Source organism: Microcaecilia unicolor, chromosome 4 (genome assembly GCF_901765095.1).
Source record: "Microcaecilia unicolor chromosome 4, aMicUni1.1, whole genome shotgun sequence".
Classification (NCBI taxonomy): Eukaryota; Metazoa; Chordata; class Amphibia; order Gymnophiona; family Siphonopidae; genus Microcaecilia; species Microcaecilia unicolor.
The window spans coordinates 21,548,783-21,571,730 of record NC_044034.1 but is presented as its reverse complement, the minus strand read 5'-3'; the positions used below and the strand labels follow the sequence as shown (position 1 = coordinate 21,571,730).

Here is a 22,948-nt window from a genome sequence, read left to right as displayed (position 1 = left end):
ATAAGATTAGTTTGGATAGTCAGAAAAAAGAGGAATCCCTTCTTTAAAGAAATCACTTTTCATTTATTGATGTATTTTAAAAGTCTTCTATCCCGTACCATCTACAAATCAGGGCAGTGTACAAAAAACAAACAAAAAAACCCAAATTGTGCTGCAGCCTGTTCCAATGTGAATGTACAGCAGGGGATGCACAGAACATGAAAAAAAAAAGGCAGGCGTGGAGAACTGTGCAATCTCGACCATGAAGCAAGATTTCAAGACCATTTCCTGGGAAAACAGACCAGGCAGCAGCTCTAAAGTGTAGGAGCACATCACTGTGAGTGCAAACAATCACATGCTCTACTGTGTATCCACTTCTTAACGAACTTCATTTTAAAACAAGATGCCTATGCGAGAAATCTAAAGACAGGATTGGCGCCTACCTAAAACAGATTCCCAGAACCAGCCTCAGTGGAACACAAATGCAAGTAAACACATTTACACCTGCACAGAATCAGGAATAAATGTGTGCATATATCTGCGTATTTGACCTAACATGCACGAATATCGAACCTCTACCTCCATTCTCCCTACATTACATCCCAGGGGACCCCATATGTGCAGGTCACATAAAACCAGGAGTACGCTTTACGACTTCATGTGCACTTGTGAGATTGCTATGAAACATTTGCCTGTGTAAGACTGTTTATTATTTTTTTCTTTTTCTTTATAATAAGGTTTCTACTTTTTGAAGTCAGTAAAAATTGAAATCAAATCCTCACAGAAAGAAGGTTGTGGCAAAGCAAGGTTGCTCCCCTCATAAAAACTAAACGCTCTTCCTCTCCCCGATCAGAAGGTGCTAAGAAGTTGGGAGTCTCTGCTAACGCCCTCTCTGCTATATGCGGCTCCGCCATGCTGTGACTCTATATCCCTTCTTCACACATGCTCTTCCTCCCTTTCTCTTTGCTGCTTTACTCATTTTTTTTCAAAGGAAATATGTTAGGGTTAGTGAAAGAACTTTATTTTATTTCTTTTAAAAGTGCTTTGATGCAGAGCTATTGAGGAGGAGGAGGAGGATTTCAAATGAGTAATTTTTTTTTTCCTCCTCCGTAACTTCTATATTGGTCAGTCCTTACAGAATTAAATAGTTACAACAAAGTTCACCATCTTCATCCATCTCCCCCTTTTCTCTCCGTTTTCCCCTCAAGAAAAAAGGGGCATGCATTTTGATTATTGTTCCATAATATATATGATACAGAAACAAACAATAGTGTTATACACAAAGGATCTTTTACACACACGCATATATATGTGTGTGTGTGTGTGGTGTATACATATATGTATATATATATATATAGATACACTTATCTATATATACAGGTTTACATAGACTAAAGGATGCATACATTTATTTCTGGTGCAGATATACCCCTCAGACTATGCAAGTTGCAGTACCTTTAACTTATTAGCATAGTATATGATATTCTACATGTTCAGTGCAACACAACTAAACACTGCTTACATAAGATCTTTGATATGTGGTCACTTTAGCATTAACCCTACAGGATATATTGGGAGTGAAAATGAAGAACTGCACATGATCTTAAATTCACCTGTTCTTTGCCCACATGTTATAATCAGTGCTTTCTTTCTTTTTTTTCCTTTGTACTAAGTCATCCTATAAAAACAGCTGGATAGTGAAGCTGTTTTAAGACCATTGTTTTTTCCTTAGAGACCTGGGACTGGCAGAAGAGGGACCTTACCAATTTTCGGCAGACTAACACTGTGAAAACTACTCATTCTCTCCTTATATTTTCAAAAAGTAGTAAGTGCAACTCTTGGGTGCCAGCCGAAGTGGAGGATTTTCAAAATTATGTTACTTTTGTTCTGAAAGGGAATACACTAATTACACTGTTGTTTGTTAACTTGGATGGTGAATTATTTGGCGTGTCCTTTCTGGAATGGAAGATGGGAGGAAATGCTCTATTTTACCGAAACGTATGTTGGAGCGTTGAGATGAAACAGTGATTAGTGACAAAATGTGTAAAGATACCGTTCTCTCATTAGTTTACCAGTGCTACTTTAGGAGCTGTGCTAAGAAGTGGGTTTCACAAGTTAATAAAATAACGTGTTGTAAAACACTTATGTTTGAAGATCCCTTAACACTGAATGAAACATGTAGAGGTTTCTTGATTTATTCAGCTAACTCTGAAATAAGGTCAAACAGCTGCCTGCCTAATTAGAAGGCTGCTAACAATCTGGCAACAAACAGAGAGAAAACAAGACTCACGCCTACACAACAGAGGTAAGGGCATGCTTTATTATTTAAGGAGGAAACCTGGAAAAGCTACAACCAAACGACCAGGTCACTCTATTTCAGGTTCTCTTAGCTTTCTTCCTGTGGTTCATTTATCTACGGGTTACATGCATATAGGTTGGTTTTGTTTTGATAGGCTCATCTTGAAGGTGCATATCACTGGAATGTTATATTGGCCTGGGGGAGGGAAGGTTTTTAACTGGATGTAGTATCATTGGGATCCCTGGTTTATGCAATCTGAGAACCTTCCTAAGGAGTGCGGTTAAGAGACAAGTGGAAAAGCTGACACAACGCTTGATGGTGATGAGTGTAGGCATTGTTGTCTTAGGGGAACTCAGTCCTATACCAGCCAAAATCATTACACATTATCCAAACTGATCAGTGTCAGAGCCCGACTGGCCAAAATTAATGTCTAGATGAACCTTATTTCACCAGTACAACTTGAGAAAATATTCATTCTTTGAAACTTGTATTAAATCAGCACTTTAATAAATGATGTGAGAACTAGTGTAGGGTACATTTTTAAACTGTGGCATTCCTCCCATCGAAGAAAATTATTATTGCTTTAAAGCTCCCACCTCTCATCATAAACCTGCCCCTGAACCTAGTGCATGTGCCTGCCTGTTTCTTCTGTATTTTACCCTAGGACTAAGAAAGCACCTCATCAACCTGTCACTGTTTCATGTTCCACCAGGGTGTGCAAGCTCCTTGCCTTTAATTTCTAAAGAACATTTAAAAAATTTGGTTGGTGTCCCTATTTTGGGTAATGTGCCTTTTAACTTTTAGGTCAACAATTTATTGCTATAGCTTTGCTTTATAGTCACCCCTTTAAATATTTTCCTCAAAGCACTACATATTCTGTTATTCTGTCCCGGTTTGTAACAATATGAATTATCCTATAAGTAGCATCTGATATGCTGTACAAATAAAGATCTCCCTGCAAAATTCACATCATCAGTTGGGTGCATGTTCAGTGGAAGGGCAGCGGCGGGAAACAGAAATTAAAGTACTTCCACTTGACTGGACTATGGATGCATTACACTCACATTTGATATAAAGGAGCTGAGATACGCTCTACTACATAATTTTTAACCCAGATTAAAACTATGCTACATAATCTATTTAGGTGAGTAGGCATTTAAAAAGTCTCCATGCACCTATCAGAGTCACAACCCTTCTCCCCCCCCCCCCCCCCCACCCAAATAACCCACTAACTGAACGCAGAGTGGATGCAGGGCAAAAATCACATGTAGGCTGTCTCTTGCATTACGTTCGACACACCTATAGATAGGTGGCAACAGTCTCGACACACTGCTACAGTCTTTCCTATGATATTCTAATACTACTTGCCTCTGCAGCAATGCAACATGCATTTGGTTTGTTGGTCTCAGTTCCCTACTTCACAGGAAGGAGCAGACTTTTTCTGAAATGATGAAACACTAGTTAGAATCACAGCGGTGATCCGACTCTTGTTGAGGAAATACTTCCGATGCTAACACACTGACTTCAGCTTTCTGTGGAAAATAACTAGTTTTAAACAGCTAGAAAAGCTTTCCCAGTGAACTAATCAATCACCAAATCTTCTTAATTCCTATGCCAAATGTGTTACATCAATGCTACCCATGCTAATTTACTAATTCTATAAAAGAGGGCTGACTTTAGCATTTCAGTGCAGAAAAGAAGAGAATTATGATTTTTTTTTTTAAAATCCCAACAGCAACTTGGAAGACTTTCTTTTTTCGTTTACATTGCCTTGTGGAAGATTCAGTCATGTCCGTTATTTTGAAAAATGTAAATAATCCAAATTGGAAGAAAATGTATCCGAGTTATGCATTAACATTCTATTCTACTATTCCCCTTTTTTTCCCTAGCAAAACAAAATCTAGTTTTTTTTTTTTTTTTTGGACAAAAAGTATAAATTAAAAGAAGCCAAAAAGCTCTTGGTTGTCACTTGAACTCTGATCTGGATCTCTTAAGAGTGAATACTTGGAACATTAACATTAGAGGAAAAGAAAGAGACCTTCTCCCGGTGCTTAGTGTGAGTCTGGCATCCTTGTGAAAGGGACACAATGTGTGTGTGCATGTGGAAAGGGAAGAGGCAGGAAGTTAGAAAAAGTAGCTTTTACAAAAACACTGAAGAATGCATAAAGTGACCCTTGCACTTGGTTCTTGTGTTTTGTTCTTGAGGCCTGGTGCCGCTGTACAGTTGCTTCAGCACCAATGTAAGACCTTGAGGTAGTTGCATACAATGTTTGACTCCAGATCGTTAAAATAAAAATGCGAAATTACATAAGAGAAGAACTAGGGGCAATACAACCTACATATCTGATTTCCTTTCTTTCATACAGGCAACTTATTAAATCCGAATAATAAATATAACCTGCTAAGCACTGCTCAATCTTGGAGGTTAGTTCTGCTGCTATAAAACTGCCCATTGTACAATTTAAATTAATGATTTACACAAACCTTGATTTTTAATTAAAGAGCTGCCTTTTAAAAAGGTCATGTAGATTCTGTTTAATTAATTCTGTTTGTGTGTGAGTATGACAAGTGCCATGCGTGCAAGTGTGAGAAAGGTTGCACAGGTTTATTATCATCCCTTTTGGGGAAAAGAAACAGTAAGTACCAACAGTTAATAGATCACTAATAATCTGTATTGTATGTTAGCAAATGGCTCAGGGTCCTTACAATCAAATATTACATGAAGACAGAACACTGCATTACATCTCATGAAATATACCTACTCCTGCATGTAGGGTTAAGAGAGATGGCATTGCCCTATCTGAAATACCGTTTCCTACCACTCACATGAACTGGCCGGCGAGTTTACCAGTGCGGAGGTACATAGCTGTAAGTGGGCGTTCCTTGAGCCTGTATGTTTGCGACAGGAAACTGGATGTGCACCAATTGCAGGGTGTTGTGGTGTTGTCAACAGGGTGCCTGGCGACATATGAAAGAAAGAAAGAAAAAAAGGGACCACCTTTTATTTTTTTTTCTATACAATACCTCCTGCAAAAACACAACTAAAAAAAGAAAACAAACTTGGGAGATAATACATTTTTTTTTCCAGCTAAGAAATAAAACACCATGTTCAACTTTGTATGTTAAAAAAAAATTTGCTCTTTGGCTAAGAAATATTTGTATGGTATTTTATAACACAATGAAGAGGATTTGTTAGGTAAAGGTATTCTGATTTTATCTGAAGTGTCTAGACGGCACTACCATTTTGGTCCGATGCATAGTAACAGACATATAGTAACACAGTAAATGACAGTAGATAGACCTGTATGGTCCATCCAGTCTGCCCAATAAGACAAACTCATTTACATGGTATGTGATACTTTATATGTATACCCGAGTTTGATTTGTCCTTGCCATTCTCTGGGCACAGACCGTTGCACTGTATCAGCTGGCAACATAGGGTCTCTAGCACAAGTCAGGCATAATCTGTCTTTGAAAAATGTCATGAGGTAGATATTTAAAAGAATTTAACAGAATAGGAAGGCTCCTACCTGGTTAAATCCTGCTGGCTAGCTCTGCTGCTGGCACTCAGAAGAACTTTACCAGACAGTGCCACTGAATATCAGCACAGACCAGACAGTGCCAGAGCTGTCTGAGGGTGGAGTGAGGGTGGAATTGGGACTTACCTGGCTAAAAGTGATTTTCAGTCTGCTAATGAGTAACTGCCCAGATAAAGTTAGGACAGCAAAAAGGCAGAGCTAACTTCACCCAAACAGTTATTCAGGTGCCGGTCCTGAATGTCGGCCAGGAGGACCCTGACAACTTCTGGGGGCCAGCCAGGTTGGATATTCAGTACCAGCTGCTGAATTAGGCCCAGCACTGAATATCCAGGTCATTTTCTGCCCACAGTGGTCAGCATATCTGTATTTAGATTGTGAGTCCTCTAGGGACAGAAAAATACCTACTGTACCTGAATGTACACTGCTTTGATAACTTTCAGGTGATATAAGAACATAAGAATAGCCATACTGGGTCAGACCAATGGATTATCTAGCCCAGTATCCTGCTTCCAACAGTGGCCTATTCAGGTCACAAGTATCTGGCATAAACCCAATTAGTAGCAACATTCCATGCTACCACTCCCAGGACAAGCAGTGACTTCCCCCATGTCAACCAACAGCTGGCATGGTTAAAAAGTGAGGTGAAGAAAGCTATTAGAGCTAAAAGAAAATCCTTCAGAAAATGGAAGAAGGATCAGACTAAGGGGTAAAAGGGGCACTTAGGAAAGACAAAACCATAGCGGAGAGAATAAATGAATTCTTTGCTTCAGTCTACACTGAGAAAGATTTGGAAGAGATACCGGTGCCAGAAATGGTACTCAAAGCTGACAAATCAAAGAAACTGAATGAAATCTCTATAAACCTGGTGGAATTAATGATGCAATTTTTACAAACTGAAGAGTAGTAAATTGCCTGGACTGGATGGTATTCATCCCAGAGTACTGATAGAACTGAAAAATGAACTTGCAAAACTATTGTTAGTAATATGCAATTTATCTTTAAAATCAAGAATGGTACAGAAGACAGGAGGGTGACCAATGTAACACCGATTTTTTAAAAAGTTCCAGAGGTGATCTGGGAAATTAAAGGCCGGCAAGCCTGATGTCGGTGCCAGGCAAAATGGTAAAGACTATTATACAGAACAAAATTACACAGAATATTCAAAGAATGGATTAATGAGACAAAGCCAACATGGATTTGTGAAAGGAAATCTTGCCTCACCAATCTATTACATTTCTTTGAAGGGGTGAACAACATGTGGATAAAGGTGAGCTGATCAATACTGTGTATCTGGATTTTCAAAAGGTGTTTGACAAAGTACCTCATGAAAGACTCCAGAGGAAACTGAAGAGTCATGGGATAGGAGGTAGTGTCCTGTTGTAGATTAAAAACTGATTAAAAGATAGAAAACAGAGAGTAGGGTCACATGGTCAGCATTCTCAATGGAGAAGGGTAGATAGTGGGGTTCGCCAGGGGTCTGTGGTGGGACTGCTGCTTTTTAACATATTTATAAATTATCTAGAGATGGGAGTAACTAGTGAGGTAATTAAATTTGCTGACGACACAAAGTTATTCAAAGTTGTTAAATCGCAAGGGAATTGTGAAAAATTACAAGAGGATCTTACGAGACTGGACATCTAAATGGCAGATGACGTTTAATGTGAGCAAGTGCAAAGTGATGCACGTGAGAAAGAGGAATCCGAATTATAGTTATGTAATGCAAGGTTCCACATTAGGAGTCACTGACTGGGAAAGGGATCTAGGCGCGCCTTTAAAGGTATGACCGGGGAGGGATGTAGTGTGTGGCGGGCACCCAGTAGCTCTAGCACCTGAATAGTCATTCGCATGGACTATAGAGCGCCTGCCTCCGAGGTGCTCTTCACCAGCCAATCGTTGAGATAAGGGAACACATGTACTCCCAGTCTGCGTAGTGACGCTGCTACTACCGCCAGACACTTTGTAAACACTCTGGGCGCAGACGCCAGACCAAAAGGCAATACACGGTACTGAAAGTGCTGAGTTCCCAGCCGAAATCGAAGATACTTCCTGTGAGCTGGAAGTATCGAGATATGTGTGCAAGCATCCCTTAACTCCAGAAAGCATAGCCAATCGTTCTCCTGAATCATGGGAAGAAGGGTGCCCAGGGAAACCATTCTGAACTTTTCTCAAACCAGATATTTGTTCAAGCCCCTTAGGTCTAGGATGGGACGAATCCCCCCCTGCCTTTTTTGCACAAGGAAGTACCTGGAATAGAATCCCAGCCCTTCTTCTCCTTTTGGAATGGGTTCGACCGCTTGAGCCTTTAGAAGGGCGGAGAGTTCCTCTGCAAGTACCTATTTGTGCTGGGAACTGTATGAATGAGCTCCTGGTGGGCAATTTGGAGGTTTGGATTCCAGATTGAGGGTGTATCCTAACCGGACTATTTGAAGGGGAAGGGAATAGCCGTAGCCATTTCCTGGACAAAAGAGGAAAAAGAACTCCGGTGGAGATAGTCTCCTCTCTGGCGGAGGGCAAGGATCAGTGTTGGATAAAACCTGTGTGAAGGTACTCTGACACTGAACCTGCTTCAACGCCGAGGAACGATGTCCTCTATGGCGATGTCGAGAGGCCGACGCCCGGTCTGACTGCGGCGAAGCTCCCTCCACCGACGTTGAAGGGGAGTCGACCTGGGTGGCAGCCGATGCCGAAGGCAGCACCGCAGTCAGAGACCTCACCGCAGGAGAAGGGCCAGACACCGCTGCAGCAGATGGTACAGAAGGTGCAAGCACCCCCGACACCAAAGCTGACTGACGTAACAGTCCCTCCAGAAGTTCTGGAAACAAGGCCTGGATGCGCTAATCGAGAGACACCATCGGAGAAGGCTGCAGGGTCAGTGGAACAGGCGGTGTCAGAATTTGTAGGAGGCTCGGGAGCAGGCATCGGGCTTGCTAGGCGACCGACACATCGGGATCTCCTGTATCGAGGGGGAGTGATCCTCTCGGCGCCGATGCTTCTCAGGTGTGATTCTCTCGATGCCCTGGAGCTCCCGGTACCATATGTCGAAGGAGAACGATGACGGCGCTTCTTCGCCTTCGCTCGACGCCTGTCATCGAGACTCCTCGGTACCAATGAGGACGTGGAATCCTCACGTATCCTCGGGGCCGGGTCCGATGAAGGTCGGTCTCGTGGGGCCTGCATAACAGGAGGCCTCGAGGCAGGTGGAGACCCACTCAACCTCACTGCTCCCAGTGCGAGTTGGTCTCTCAGCAGCCATTACCTCTGCTCCCGATGTTGACGCTCCTGTCGATGTCGACAACCTCGGTACCGATGTCGAAGGACCGGACCGAGCCCCAAAAGCTTTTCTCGGGCTTCTCGAGACACTTGGGTTCGTTTCTTCATACGAAGACACAGACCACAAGCGGCTGGGCTATGGTCGGGCCCAAGGCACTGGATACACCAGGCGTGGGTATCGGTACCTGATATGGTCCGGTTGCACCGAGTACAACGTTTGAAACCACTGGGTGTCTTCGATGACATGGAAGGAAAAACGGCCTCGGCGAAATCAAAAGATGCGATTACATAGTAACATAGTAGATGACGGCAGAAAAAGACCTGCACGGTCCATCCAGTCTGCCCAACAAGATAACTCATATTTGCTGCTTTTTGTGTATACCCTACTTTGATTTGTACCTGTGCTCTTCAGGGCACAGACCGTATAAGTCTGCCCCGCACTATCCCCGCCTCCCAACCACCAGCCCCACCTCCCAACCACCGGCTCTGGCACAGGCACAGACCGTATAAGTCTGCCCAGCACTATCCTCACCTCCCCACCACCAGCCCTGCCTCCCAACCACCGGCTCTGGCACAGACCGTACAAGTCTGTCCAGCACTATCCCCGCCTCCCAACCACCAGTCCCGCTTCCCACCACCGGCTCTGGTACAGACCGTATAAGTTTGCCCAGCCCTATCCCCGCCTCCCAACCACCAGCCCCGCCTCCCAATCTTGACTAAGCTCCTGAGGATCCATTCCTTCGGCAAAGGATTCCTTTATGCTTATCCCACGTATGTTTGAATTCCGTTACCGTTTTCATTTCCACCACCTCCCGCAGGAGGGCATTCCAAGCATCCACTACTCTCTCCGTGAAAAAATACTTCCTGACATTTTTCTTGAGTCTGCCCCCCCTTCAATCTCATTTCATGTCCTCTCGTTCTACCACCTTCCCATCTCCGGAAAAGGTTCGTTTGCGGATTGTGCCTATTAACAGAAAAAAGGCTAGAAAAAAGAAAGGGAGAATCCAACCACGTCAAAAAACAAAGGAAACTTTAAAAGGGGGGCTAAACTAAGAATTTAGCTTCGTGGAGTTTTTTTTTTTTTAAAGAAAAAAATGACAAGAAATAAAGAATGATAGAAACAAGTCGTCAGACTCTTTTCCTGGGCCTTACAAGGAACACAGAAAAAAACCTGTCACCTCATTCGCAGACAAGAAAAAAACTGAGGCACGCTCACGCGACGGGTGGGAAGCACTCGACCCATGTCCTCGAGAGCGGAGTTGAGAAATTGGCTCCTGTCTCAACTCCAGTGAAACTTCCTCCACTGACATCGAGGGGTGCCGGCCTGGCTGCCTGTTGACACCGGTGCCGGCCACAGCGGGAGGTATGGTAGGCGCAACCACCCCTGATACTGACACACATTGCTGCATAAGGCCATCCAGAACCTCAGGGAGCAAGGCCCGGATGCATTCATCGAGGGCCATCATCGGGAAAGACTGTTGCATTGGCTGAGCAGGCTGCAGAAATCGCTGGGGCTGGTGCAGTAGCAGGTTCTCGATTGCTTGGAGACACACATGTCGGCACCTCCTAGATAGAGGGGGAGTGGTCCTCCTGGCGTTGACGCTTCTTGGGTGCCGAATCCCTCAGCGCACCGGCAACATGTATTGAGGGAGATTGGTGATGCTGCTTCTTGGCCTTCGCCTAATGCATGTCACCCATGCTCCTCGGTGCCAACGAGACAACGTTGAATCCTCCCGTCACCTCAGTATTGGGTCCGACAATGAAAAGTCCCATGGGGCCTGCACAGAAGGCCTTGAGACAGGTGGAGATCCACTCGGTGCCTCACTGCTCCCAGTGTCACAGGGCCTTGAAGCAGCCATCCCTACCTGGACTCCCGATGTCGGTGCGACACTCAACGTCGATGCCAATGCCTCCAACCTCAATGCCGATGCCGAGAAAGTGGACCTGGCTCCAAAATTCTTTGCACATTGAGCCTCTCGGGAAACCTGAGTCCTCTTTTTCATATGAAGGCACAGTTGGCAGGGCTATGGTCGGACCCAAGGCATCCAAGACACCAACAATGGGCGTCCCTTCCCTGATATGGTCTTGCTGAACCAAGTACAGTGCTTGAAGTCTTTGTGGGCATGGAAAGGGAAAACCACACCAGCCAAATCAAAAGACGCGATGGTGCCTGAAAAAGGGGGAAAAGGCACAAAAGAAAGAAACCTGACCGGGCAGACCTAAAAACGGCCCACATCGAAAAATAAAGGATACTCATGGCAAAAACTAAAAAATAAAGGACTATTATTTTTCTGTTTGAAATGGCAAAAGGGAGAGGGTAGAAAACCACCGAAAGGCACTCAAAAACAAAGAAACGCTCTAACCGGGCGTGTGAGGAGCCACCACAAAAAGCAGCTGCTCCTCACGCGGAAAACGTAAAACTAAGGCAGGCATGTTCACGCAGCGGGCAGGAAGGCACTTGCATAAGCGCACTGGAGCATGGCTCGCACTCCTTAAAGCTCTAGTTTTTCTTCTATGGCAAGTTTGCTGGGCCAGGCGATGCGGGACAGCGTCAACCTACTTGTGAGAATAAGCAAGCCTGCTTGTCCTCAGAGAATGTTCAGAATTTTGTTCAAACTTTTAATTTTGATTCATCCAAGAGTTTATGTAAATGTTCCACTGTATTTCTGTGATGTTTTAAAAATGTATCTGCCTACTCGGTCCTTGCGGTCTGAAAAATCTAAACAGCTTTGTTTACCCTCAGCAACAGCATTTCATTATGCTGAACCCAGACTGCTGCCTTTTCTGCTGCCAGTCCTGGTTTATTGGATAGTTACAGTTTAAGTGCTTGTTGAAGATGTATTTTTTAAAGTTTTTTTTTAGAAGAATGAGCAGTATTTTGCATGTTCACATGTGGGTCTTAGTGATTTATCTCTGTGTATTACTTAAAGATAGTTTCTTGATGTTAGTTGTTTGATGTTGTATAATGTCACTTGATCCGGTGGTGGGAGGCGGGACTGGTGGTTGGGAGGCGGGGATAGTGCTGGGCAGACTTGTACGGTCTGTGCCCAAAAAAAAAACAGGTACAAATCAAGGTAAGGTATACACAAAAAGTAGCACATATGAGCTTATCTTGTTGGGCAGACTGGATGGACCGTGCAGGTCTTTTTCTGCTGTCATCTACTATGTTACTTTATTATGTCTGTTTGATTGTTACCCACTTTGGTTGAAAGCGGGATGCAAATGTGAAAAATAAATAAATAAAAATTAATAAATTCTCTCTCTATAACATCAGCAACACATATCTCTTCCTTTTTGAACACAACAGCAAAAATTTCATCATCGCCCAGTTTAGTCTATTGCAATATGCTCCCAACAGTCAGTGGCATAGGAAAGGGGGGGTGGGGGGGCGTCCGCCCCGGGTGCACGCCGCTGGGGGGGTGTCGTCTCCGTTGGTTCCTTGCTCTCTCTGCCCCGGAACAGGTTACTTCCCGTTCCGGGACAGAGAGAGCAAGGAACCAATGGAGCTGACGCAGCTCCCAGCGACGTGGACTCGGGGGCGGACGCCCCCCCCCCCACCCCCCCCTTCCTATGCCACTGACTGTTGGGAGCATATTACCCTCCCGCCCGCCCCTCGCTTCTAAACTAAGTAAGATTGCGCTCCGGGGGAGGGTGCGTGCTAGGGGGGGGGGGGGTGCGCAGCGGCGACCTGCCCCGGGTGTCAGCCGCCCTCGCTACGGCACTGCCAACAGTCTCCCACTGAACCATCTCTTTCACTTCTATCTATATAATACTCAGCTGCATGAGTTCCTTCAATAGTGTTACTACACTCACATTATCCCTCTTCTGAGGTCGCTTTACTTGCTTCCTTATTCTATTCTGCATACAGTTCAAACTTCTCGTACTTGCCTACAAGTGCGTTCATTCTGAAGCTCATTACCTCTCCTCTCTTATGTCTCCCTAAACTTCTCCTCAGGAGCTCTGCTTGTTGGATAAATTTCTCTTATCTGTTCCATTCTCTGCCATCACCAACTCTAGACTTCATTCTTTCCACCTGGCTGTGCCCTGCTGGCCCTATATAAACCAATCCTAAAAGCCCAATTTTTATGAGGCTGCTTTTAAACCTGAACTTCTTTTTCTTCTGTTATACCCATTTCCCATAATACATGAAACACCCTAATTGTCCTGTTTGTCTAGCTTGAGAAGACAGTAAGCTCTACAGAGTAAGACTGTCTCTTATGCATGCATGTTTAGTAGCATAACAAAAATGTTAATTAGTAGTAGTAGTAGTAGTAGTAAAAGAAAAGGTAAAAGTGAGTGTAAGAAGCAATCATGAAGGGCCAATTAAACAAAAAACCTTTCACATTTTAATCTAATCTTCACGTCTCATTTTGGCTCCTGCCAACAGGTTTGTTTAAAATATGGTGTCTGGAGTTGCTGCACGATCGAGAACATCTCATGAAATTATAGAAGAATTTTTTTACAGGAATCCTATTTGAAAAATGCCCCACAGAGAAGTGAACACTGTGTGATATATGAATGATTTTTTTGTGTGTGTGTGTGCTCCTTTTATTTCTTTGAATGCAAGAAATGACTAAGCCTGGCCTAGTGGGACCAATATTATGTTACGGGTTACGGGACTCACTAACATGTTTGCTTCAATTGCACACACAAACTACACTTCTCTCTAAATCCATACAATGAAACAAGAAAGGTATGCATAAACAAGAACTGAAAACCTATCCACTGAATAAACACAGCAAAACAGTCAATCAATGTTTTCCTCTATATACTTCAATTAAAAACCCTGGTGCTGACCTACAGTGTTTTCCACAATTCTCTATCTAGCTTCTAACTTCTATTTCCCCCCCTCAATCATCCTGGTCTATTGATATTCGCACTCACTCATATTTTTCTTGATATCTTCCATTAACTCATGACTTTCTAATCACTGCCATAGTAACATAGCAGCATACTAGATACTGACACAGGACCATTTGACCCACCCAGTCTGCTTGGTTGCCATTACCTATACTGCTCAAGCTAAGAATACCACCTTGTTGACAGCCATACAAGCTTGGCTGTTGCAGCTGTGGTCTTTCCATGCTCTGCACACTGCACCATTCATTGCATGAAGGATATTTTCCAACTGTCAGCTATATAGTTTTGACCACCTGCAGGAGATCATTCTTTATACCTCTGTGTCCTAAGCAGTACACTGTAGCCAGTTATACCTGTTGTCCTTATTAGGTGACCCAATACCTCCCTCTAATCATATCTGAAAATTTGCAAAAGCTTCACCCTTTTCTCTTTCAAAGAGAGATGGTTTCTACAACTCTCACCTGCTGACATTGCCATAGTGGTCCCAGCAACCATTCCCATGGTCACGCCGTTAGTCCTAGGGGCAGCAACTGGGGCTGGATAAATAGCAGATGGAATGCTGTTTGGCTGAACCACGGTAGTGTGGTGAATTACATGAGGCTGTGCCGCATACACAGGCTGTGTATAATAAGCCCCCTGTATAAAAGAACAAAATATTTGTGAAAACAACACATTTTTTTTATACAGATGATTTCTATGCTCTTCTATGAGATTGTGCTAATGAATATATTTGCCCCAACACAATATGTATCGCTTCAGACTGCACATTCAGTGAGAGGAGGAAAAGTCTCATGTCACCACGTTTTGTCCTGAAATACTCTTTTTTGTTCATGGACATTGAAAGCTCTTGTGACTATATATAATCACTGACGACTCCCAACCACCCATAGTTCAAAAATGAGGTGGTACTCTCGTTTTTTTGTTAATTTTATAATTTTTCTTCATTTTGTAATCGTATATGTATTTCTTCACTCTAATGTTCATTAATGTCTAGAGGCACAGTCTTATATTTTTAAAGCACTCATGTGCTGAAGGACAGTCAGTCACTTATCATAATTCATTTTTTAACTATAGGTGGTTGGGGGTCGTCAGTGATTATATATAGTCACAAGAGCTTTGAATGTCCATGAACAAAAAAAAAAAAAAAAAAAAAAAAGAGTTTTTCAGGACAACGCGTGGTGACATTATGAGCCTTTCCCCCTCTCACTGAATGTGCAGTCTGAAGCGATACATATAACTGCGTTTGACATATTGTGTTGAAGTTTGATACTTTGTGGAAACGTGAGCCAATTAGTTTTGTGAAGTAATTGGAATTACAATGAATATATTTGCCAGCACAAACAGCCAGTGAGAGAGAGAGCCTACATAAACCAACGAAAATAGCTCTGCGGCTATATGAAGAAAATTCTAATGCCTACTTTATTTTATTTTAATTTTGGTTACAGGCACACAATCTGCTGAACAGTTATCTGAGACATAATATTTAACACCAGTTAGCTCAGAGGAACATGTTTTTATTATTGCAGAGCTTAAGGTAAAAAATTAAACCCATTCACTTTATAGCGGCTAGAAAAGCTAAGGTACTTACCTGTAGCAGATGTACTCCGAGGACAGCAGGTTTTATATTCTCACAAGTGGCTGAAGCCAACCTGTGTCGCCTGGTCCGGAACTTATAACGAGTATAAGAACAGCTTTGTCGCACAAGACATGTGCCACCGTGCATGCGCGCGTCTTCCCACCCGCCGTGAGAACACATTATTCTCAGTTTAATACTACAGCAAAAATAAAGTAAAAATAACAAAGGAGACTCTTAGTGGAGTCTTTCCTGGAAGCCAGCAAGACCTGGGAGACACCCTTCAAAAGACCCAAGGATGCAAATTCTAGGCTCCCAACATCCAAGCTATGAGACACAGAGGGTGTGATCCGGTGCCCTCATTCTTATTGGTGTAATACATTGCAACCTGATTGTCTGTTTGAATGAGTTCAATTTGATGAGAGAGCCGATCTCTGAAAGCCTTTAGAGCGTGCCAGATCAACCGAAGCTCCAGGAGATTAATCTGAAGATTCGTTTCCTGGTTGGACACCTTGGGCATGATGCCCGTCTACATGAGCACCCCCATCCAAGGAGAGATGCATCCGTCGTCAGCACTTTTTGTGGCTGAGGAATTTGGAATGGAAGTCCCAGAGTCAAATTTGATCGAATTGATTACCACTGAAGAAAGTGTATGAGCTCTGGGGACACTTGGATGACATCTTCCAGGCTCTTCATGGCTTGATACCAATGAGAAGCGAGGGTCCATTCAGCTGATCTCATGTGAAGATGTGTCATGGGTGGAACATACACTGTGGAAGCCATGTGGCTCAACAATCTCAATATCTGCTGAGCTGTGACCTACTGAGAGGCTTGAATCTCCAAGTATCTGCTCTTGTCTCTGGAAGGTAGGCTGGAACCTTCTGTGTATTGAGAAGGTCTCCTATGAATTCCAATCACTGGACAGGGTGAAGATTGGACTTGGGGTAGTTTAAACAAACCCTAGTAGCTTGAGCATCAAAATAGTCATTAGCACAGACTCCTGAGCTCCATTTGTCGAGATATGGGAACACATGGACTCCCAGTTTGCGTAGCGATGCTGCAACTATCACTAGACATTTGGTGAAGACTCTGGGAGCTGACGTGAGGCCACAAGGCAATACGTGGTACTGAAAGTGATGTGTTCCCAGCCAAAACTGAAGATTCTTCCAGTGGACGAAGTATAGGGATGTGAGTATATGCATCCTTTAAGTCCAGAGAGCATAGCCAATCATTTTCCTGATTCATTGGGAGAAGGGTGCCCAGGAAAACAATCCTGAACTTTTATCGGACTAGGAATTTGTTCAGGGCCCTTAGGTCTAGGATGGGATGCATCCCCCCTTTTTTCGTCTGCACAAGGAAGTACCTGGAATAGAATCCCCGCCTTTCCTCCCCTATTGGAATGGGCTTTACCACATGGGCCTTCAGAAGGGCTGGGAGTTCCTCTGCAAGTACCTGCTTGTGATGAGAGCTGAACGAACGAGCTCTCGGTGGGCAATTTGGAGGTTTTTGATACCAATTGAACAAGTATCCAAAATGGACTATTTGACGAACCCACCGATCGGAGGTTATAAGGGGCCACCTTTGGTGGAAAAACTTCAGCCCCCCCCGACTGGCAAGTCAACGGGACGGATACTTTTATTGCGGCTATGCTCTGCTGGAGCCAGTCAAAAGCTCGTCCCTTAGGCGGAAGCTGTTGACGTGAATGAGCATGCTGGGGCTGAGTCTGAACAGGTTGACGAGTTAAGGGGTTGTACCTACATCTTTGATAGTGATAGGTACTCCTCCTTGGTTTGCCAAAAGTCCTCTTGGCTGAGAAGGTAGATGCAGAAGTCACCCGGCAAGAGAGAGAAGAGATGGTATCAGTAGGTTATTTGATTTGGTCAGTGACCTCCTCAACCTTCTCTCCAAAAAGGTTATCACCTTGGCATGGGGCATCCGCCATCCTCTGCTGAACAGAATGTTCCATGTCAGAAACACGCAGCCATGAGAGTCTGCACATTGCTATACTCTGAGTAGAGATCTTGGATGCCACATAAAAAGTGTCATAAGTGTCCCAGATCAAGAACTTTCGACACACCTTCTGCTGTTTGACCAACTGGCAAAGTGACTCGGCCTGTTCCAGAGGGAGTGTCTCAGCCAAGTCCGACAACTTGTGCACAGAGTTTTGCAAGTGGATGCTCGTGAAGAGCTGGTATGATTGTATCCAGGAAATGAGCACTGAAGCCTCGTACATCTTCCTTCCAAAATAATCAAGGGTTCTAGCCAGGGGTGGACTGAGGGTGGTCTGGGCTCCCTGCCTGGCCGCTGCCCAATAACCCCCCCCCCCCCCCAGCCACCCAGGTCCTATTTGAAGGGTCCTAGTAGTCTGCCGCTATTCCCCCGCCTGCCTGTGCCACCGTGTTTTCCAAATGACAGCTGAAACTTCCCACAGTAGTCTCACAGGTCTCGATAGTCTCGCAAGACTTCTGAACGGAGTCTCGGCTGCCATTTTTAAAATATGGTATTGTCAGGCGGGGTGGGGGTGGGGTGAGAATAGCAGCAGCCCAGCAGGCCGGGCAGGAAAAAACATGTTTTCCCCCTGAAGCCACTGAATCACAGGTGATGCACCGGGTATTCCGGGCAGAGCCTCTGGGCCCTCAGGCACTGCCCAGTTGCCCGAATGGTCAGTCCACCCCTGGTGGGGTGGGGGGTGAGAATAGCAGCAGCCCAGCAGGCCGGGCAGGAAAAAACATGTCCTCCCCCTGAAGCCACTAGATCACAGGTGATGCACCGGGTATTCCGGGCAGAGCCTCTAGGCCCTCAGGCACTGCCCAGTTGCCCGAATGGTCAGTCCACCCCTGGTTGTACCTTCTCTACCTGGGGGCACAGAGGCACAGTCCCTAGAGCTCCTGGCTCTTTGAGAGCAGATTCCACCACCATGGAATTGTGAGGCAACTGGGGCTTATCAAAACCAGGTGAACTGTGATCTGATACTGGGTGTCGATCTTCTTGGGAATGACTGGGACCGACAGAGGGGACCTCCCAGTTCCTAACGAGGACTTCCTGGAGTACCTCATGGAGAGGGATGGTCACAGCCTTCCTAGGAGGAGATGTGTGATCCAGGACCTCGAGCATCTTGGCCCTGGGCTTGTCCACCACTTCCAAAGGAAAGGGAATAGCCTCAGCTATTTCCTTAACAAAAGATGAGAATGAAAGGCCCTCCGGAGGAGACTTTCTCCTTTCAGGTGGAGGGGAGGGTTCAGAGGGAATTTCATAGGGCTCATCAGAGGAAAAGTACCTTGGATCCTCCTCTGAATTCCATGAGTGCTCCTCTTCGGTGTCAGACAACACCTTCTGATGGGAGTATGAAAACGAACCTGCTTCAACGTGGAAGAGCCATGTCCTCGAGAACGGTGTCAAGAAGTTGGCTCCCACTTTGACTCCAGCAAAGCTTCCTCCACTGACGTTGAGGAAGTGCCAGCTTGGGTTGCAGTTGAAACCAGTTGCATACAGTAACTAGTGTCAGAGGTTGTACCACAGGCTAAGGGCCAAGTGGGGTGACAAGGGTAGGCAGGGTAGGCCCATGCACCCCTGATGCCAATGCACCGTTACATTGTCATCCCAGTAGCTCAGGGAGAAAGGCCTGGATGTGCTCATTGAGGGCCAACACCAGGAAAGGCTGTGGTACTGGCTCAGGTGCAGGCTGCAAAACCGCTGGAGTCTTGGCTGCTGGGAGACTGATGCATCCGCACCTTCTGTATGGAGGAGGAGTGGTACGTGTCGAAGGCGACTGATAACGATGCTTCTTGGTCTTTGTCTGAAGTGTGTCACAGAGGCTCCTTGGTGCCAATGAGGACGATGTCGAATCCACACATTGCCTTGGGGTCGGGTCTGACGATGGACGGTCCCAAGGGCCCTGCACAACTGAAGTCTCGCAGGTGGAGACCCACTCGATGCTTCACTGCTCCCAGTGTCTAAGAATCTAGCAGCAGCCACACTTTCAAATGCTCCTGATGCCGGTGCGACACAACATTGATGCAGAGGAACTGGATTTGGCTCCAAAAATCTTCTCTCGTTGAGCCTCTCTGGAAATTTGAGTCCTCTACTGCATGCGAAGACAGAGAACACAGTTAGTGGGGCTATGGTCGGGCCCAAGACACTGTAGACACCAAGAATGGGTGTCCTTCCCAGAGATCATCCGACTTCACCGGGTACATAGCTTAAAGCCACTAGGAACTTTAGTGGACATGGAAGGAAAAACTTCCTCGGCTAAATTAAACAAAGCAATGGTGCCAGAAAAAGGGGCAAGGCATGGCAAAAAACAAAGGGAAAACCCCCGGCTGAAGTCAAGGACTAAAACGGGCTAAATAACAACGAAAAATAAAGGGAAAGACAAAAAAAAAGGGTTCCATAAAATGCTGGGTGTTTAGTGCTATTCTAAAATGGCATAAGTTGACATTTACATGCCTACATTTGGGTACAAGCATTCACACCTGGTCTAAGGCAGGGATAAATGCTGGTACCTAAATGGTGCACTTAAGCAGGTCTTATACCATTCTATAAGTTACACATGTAAGTGCTGGTCCTACCCAGGCCCCATCTATGTGCATGCCCACTTACAGTTACCTTATACAACAGCGCCTAGGTACAGTTATGTGTGGAACTGCCAATTTAGGTGCCATGTGGTACATAACTGCACTCATTGTGCCTAATTATAGAATGAGATGGTCTATGTTCAAATGCAGATCATACACTCTATGAAGCAGACTTTGTGACCATTATCTGGTACAGTCCTGGATGCACTGATGGTGATATTTAAATAAAAGATGATAGTCTTATTAAACAAACACACTACCACTGTATATGCTTACAATACAGTCCTTGTTTTGGTATGGTAGTGTCTCCCCCTTTCTTTGGGGTTCCAGTTCTAATTTGAATCGGTCTTTACAAAGGGCTACAGTGTTATGAACCTTCATATTCAACTATCTACGCTCTTCCTTCATTTTCAATCTTAGTTCTATCAGAGATAAGGGACTTATTGACTCATGCTGTCTGTTCTTTAGATCATCCCCTAATTACTCACAAATAACTAGAGGTCAGAGTCTGAAACCTGGAAGAGTTAAAGGATCATGGAATGACATCTGACCTTTTACCTATATGAGACTGGACAGTGATTAGAGGAAGGGTAATTATCAGTTGATATCTCTGTGCATGATATATTAAATTGTGCACAAGCAGAAAGCTATGAGAGCAACGTTACAATCCAAAGGGAGAAGGTGGCAGAAGTGAGACCACTAAGAATGTTGGACCTCGCTGTTAACGCTCACTTTCCTTCTTTATAGCCCAACTGTAGCAAATGCCTCTCTCTAGAAACCAATACGTTTGTATCTTGAGTTTCTTGGAGCACAGGGGATGATCATATCTGGTGATTTTAAGGTGGCCACATAGATAGACAAAGTGTTGGCAAAGCCAGGTGGATGTTTAGCTGCACAGACAGACATAGGACCCAGCTTTGTGGGTACTTGAGAACCTCCAATATTGAACAAACTCTTTGACTGTGTCCAAGGAGAGGTAATTTTTCAATAGGTTTAGTACCACCAATAATTCTGAAAAGTTGGCTTCTATGGGAGAGGAATGGCCAGCAGGAAAACGGAATTACTGCTATATTAGTCTCTGAGAATATTTTGAATACTTTGTAAAATTCTGGAGTTTGCACCGTCAAAGGCATATAAAATAGCTTGGAAAGTGGCTATAAAAGTGGTCAATTGTCTTCATCATAAAGCATATGGGGCCAGACTAACAGGGTCGGTACTAGGGTCTATGGCACCCCCTGCAAACTATCAGTTATCCCGCACAGGTCCAGACCAGCATTTCCTTTTTCTCTTCTCCCTGTCCCCTACTCCCACTTGCCCCCTTTTTCAGCCCCAGCTCCATTTTTTCACCCATCCATCCCCTGGATCAGCTCACACCTCCAGCTCTGCCTCTAGTCAAATGGCTCTGGCATGCCGGCAATGCATACTCCTCCAAGCCACAGATTAACTACTTCTGGTTTCACAAAACTGGAAGTAGTTAATTTTGTGGCTCAGATGATTAACAATGGTGCTGGCACACCAGGTTATTGACTACAGGCTGAGAGGCAACAGTGAAAAAGAGCAGGGCTGCTGCATACCCTGTTTACCGGCCCTGTGACTAAAAGATCAGGATAGGAAACAGACAATGAAGATGTTTCAATACTTCCACAGCAAAAATGCACAGGAGGCAAACCTCTTTCAATGGAAGAAAGATCCTGGAATGAGAATTATAGGAAGAGGAGTTATAGAAGCTACATGCAATCTAAGGAAAGATTTATTTATGGAAAGGGTGGTGGGTGCATGGAACAGTCTCCCAGTGAAGATGGTGCACACAAGGACAGTATTCAAATTCAAGAAAGCATGGGACAAGCAATAAGGATCTCTACAGGAGAAAAAGATGTTTAGCAGCAATATTCAGAGGCATATTTATCAACATGGGCTACTGTTGTGTTATTTTACAATTAGCTTGTGCTATTTTATCAGAGGTCCCATTTTAAGCAATGAGATCTAGTTACTAATAACTGGGGTTAAGAATAAAATAACAGGTTTTAACGATAGCCCACACTGATAACGTCCCCCCTTAGTTCACTAATGGGTAGCTATCTGTATTAAGTTAGAACAGCAAAAAGACTGTCTTAATTCTATCTGGATAATTATTAGGTACTGGTCTGAATATCACTGGTATCATGGCCAGTGGCCATGTTATACAGTACTTGAATACTGAGCACTGGTACCCAGATACAGCCCAACACTGAATATCTGGGTATAAAAATCCTGCAGTGGCTGCCATTTAAAACACTGTGGGCTGAATACTGGGATATATATATATATATATATATATGCATGCAAGGGTCTGGGACCAAAGAAATACATGCAGTTAACCGGAGCGTGCACTTAACCGTTGTGACCCAAAGAAGCTTGACATCTGATAAACTTATGTACAGTACTATTATACGTACTACAGTCAGTCATAGTCCTCTGTACACTGTGTCTGTGAGTTCCATAGACTACGTCTACCAGACGGTAAAAACTGTCACAGCACTGACATCCAGTGGCCTCCAGATAGGCCCGCACGGTGTGGAGACTCTACAGTGCTCTTGCAAAAGTGACAGGAGGTTGTTGAATTTCGTCAGCATGTGCCTCGCTGCTCATTTCATCATCTGTTTCATCATCAGCCGTTGCCTGCGTGTAGGCGCATATCTGGACATCAGTGCTGTCGTCAGCTGTTTGTGGATCGTAATCAACAGCTACTGAAACTCCTCTTCAGTAACACCGGCTGGGATGTCAATAGCCGGTACATCTGATGCGTTTGCAACAGCTGCATCTGTTTCGTCACTCTCCAAATCCCTAACAAACCTTGCCCGCTTGTAGCAGTTCA

General features: G+C 44.5%; 1 protein-coding gene across 1 annotated transcript in view; it reads right to left on the bottom strand.

The window, feature by feature from the left end:
• Positions 1-4,182: 4,182 nt before the first annotated feature.
• FAM168A (family with sequence similarity 168 member A) overlaps positions 4,183-22,948 on the bottom strand; it is a 133,582-nt gene continuing 114,816 nt past the window's right edge. The window contains 4 exon segments of the mRNA XM_030200023.1: positions 4,183-4,560; positions 5,105-5,182; positions 5,184-5,236; positions 14,409-14,583. Of these exon segments, the coding sequence (XP_030055883.1) occupies positions 5,123-5,182; positions 5,184-5,236; positions 14,409-14,583 (288 nt within the window). The 3' untranslated portion in view covers positions 4,183-4,560; positions 5,105-5,122.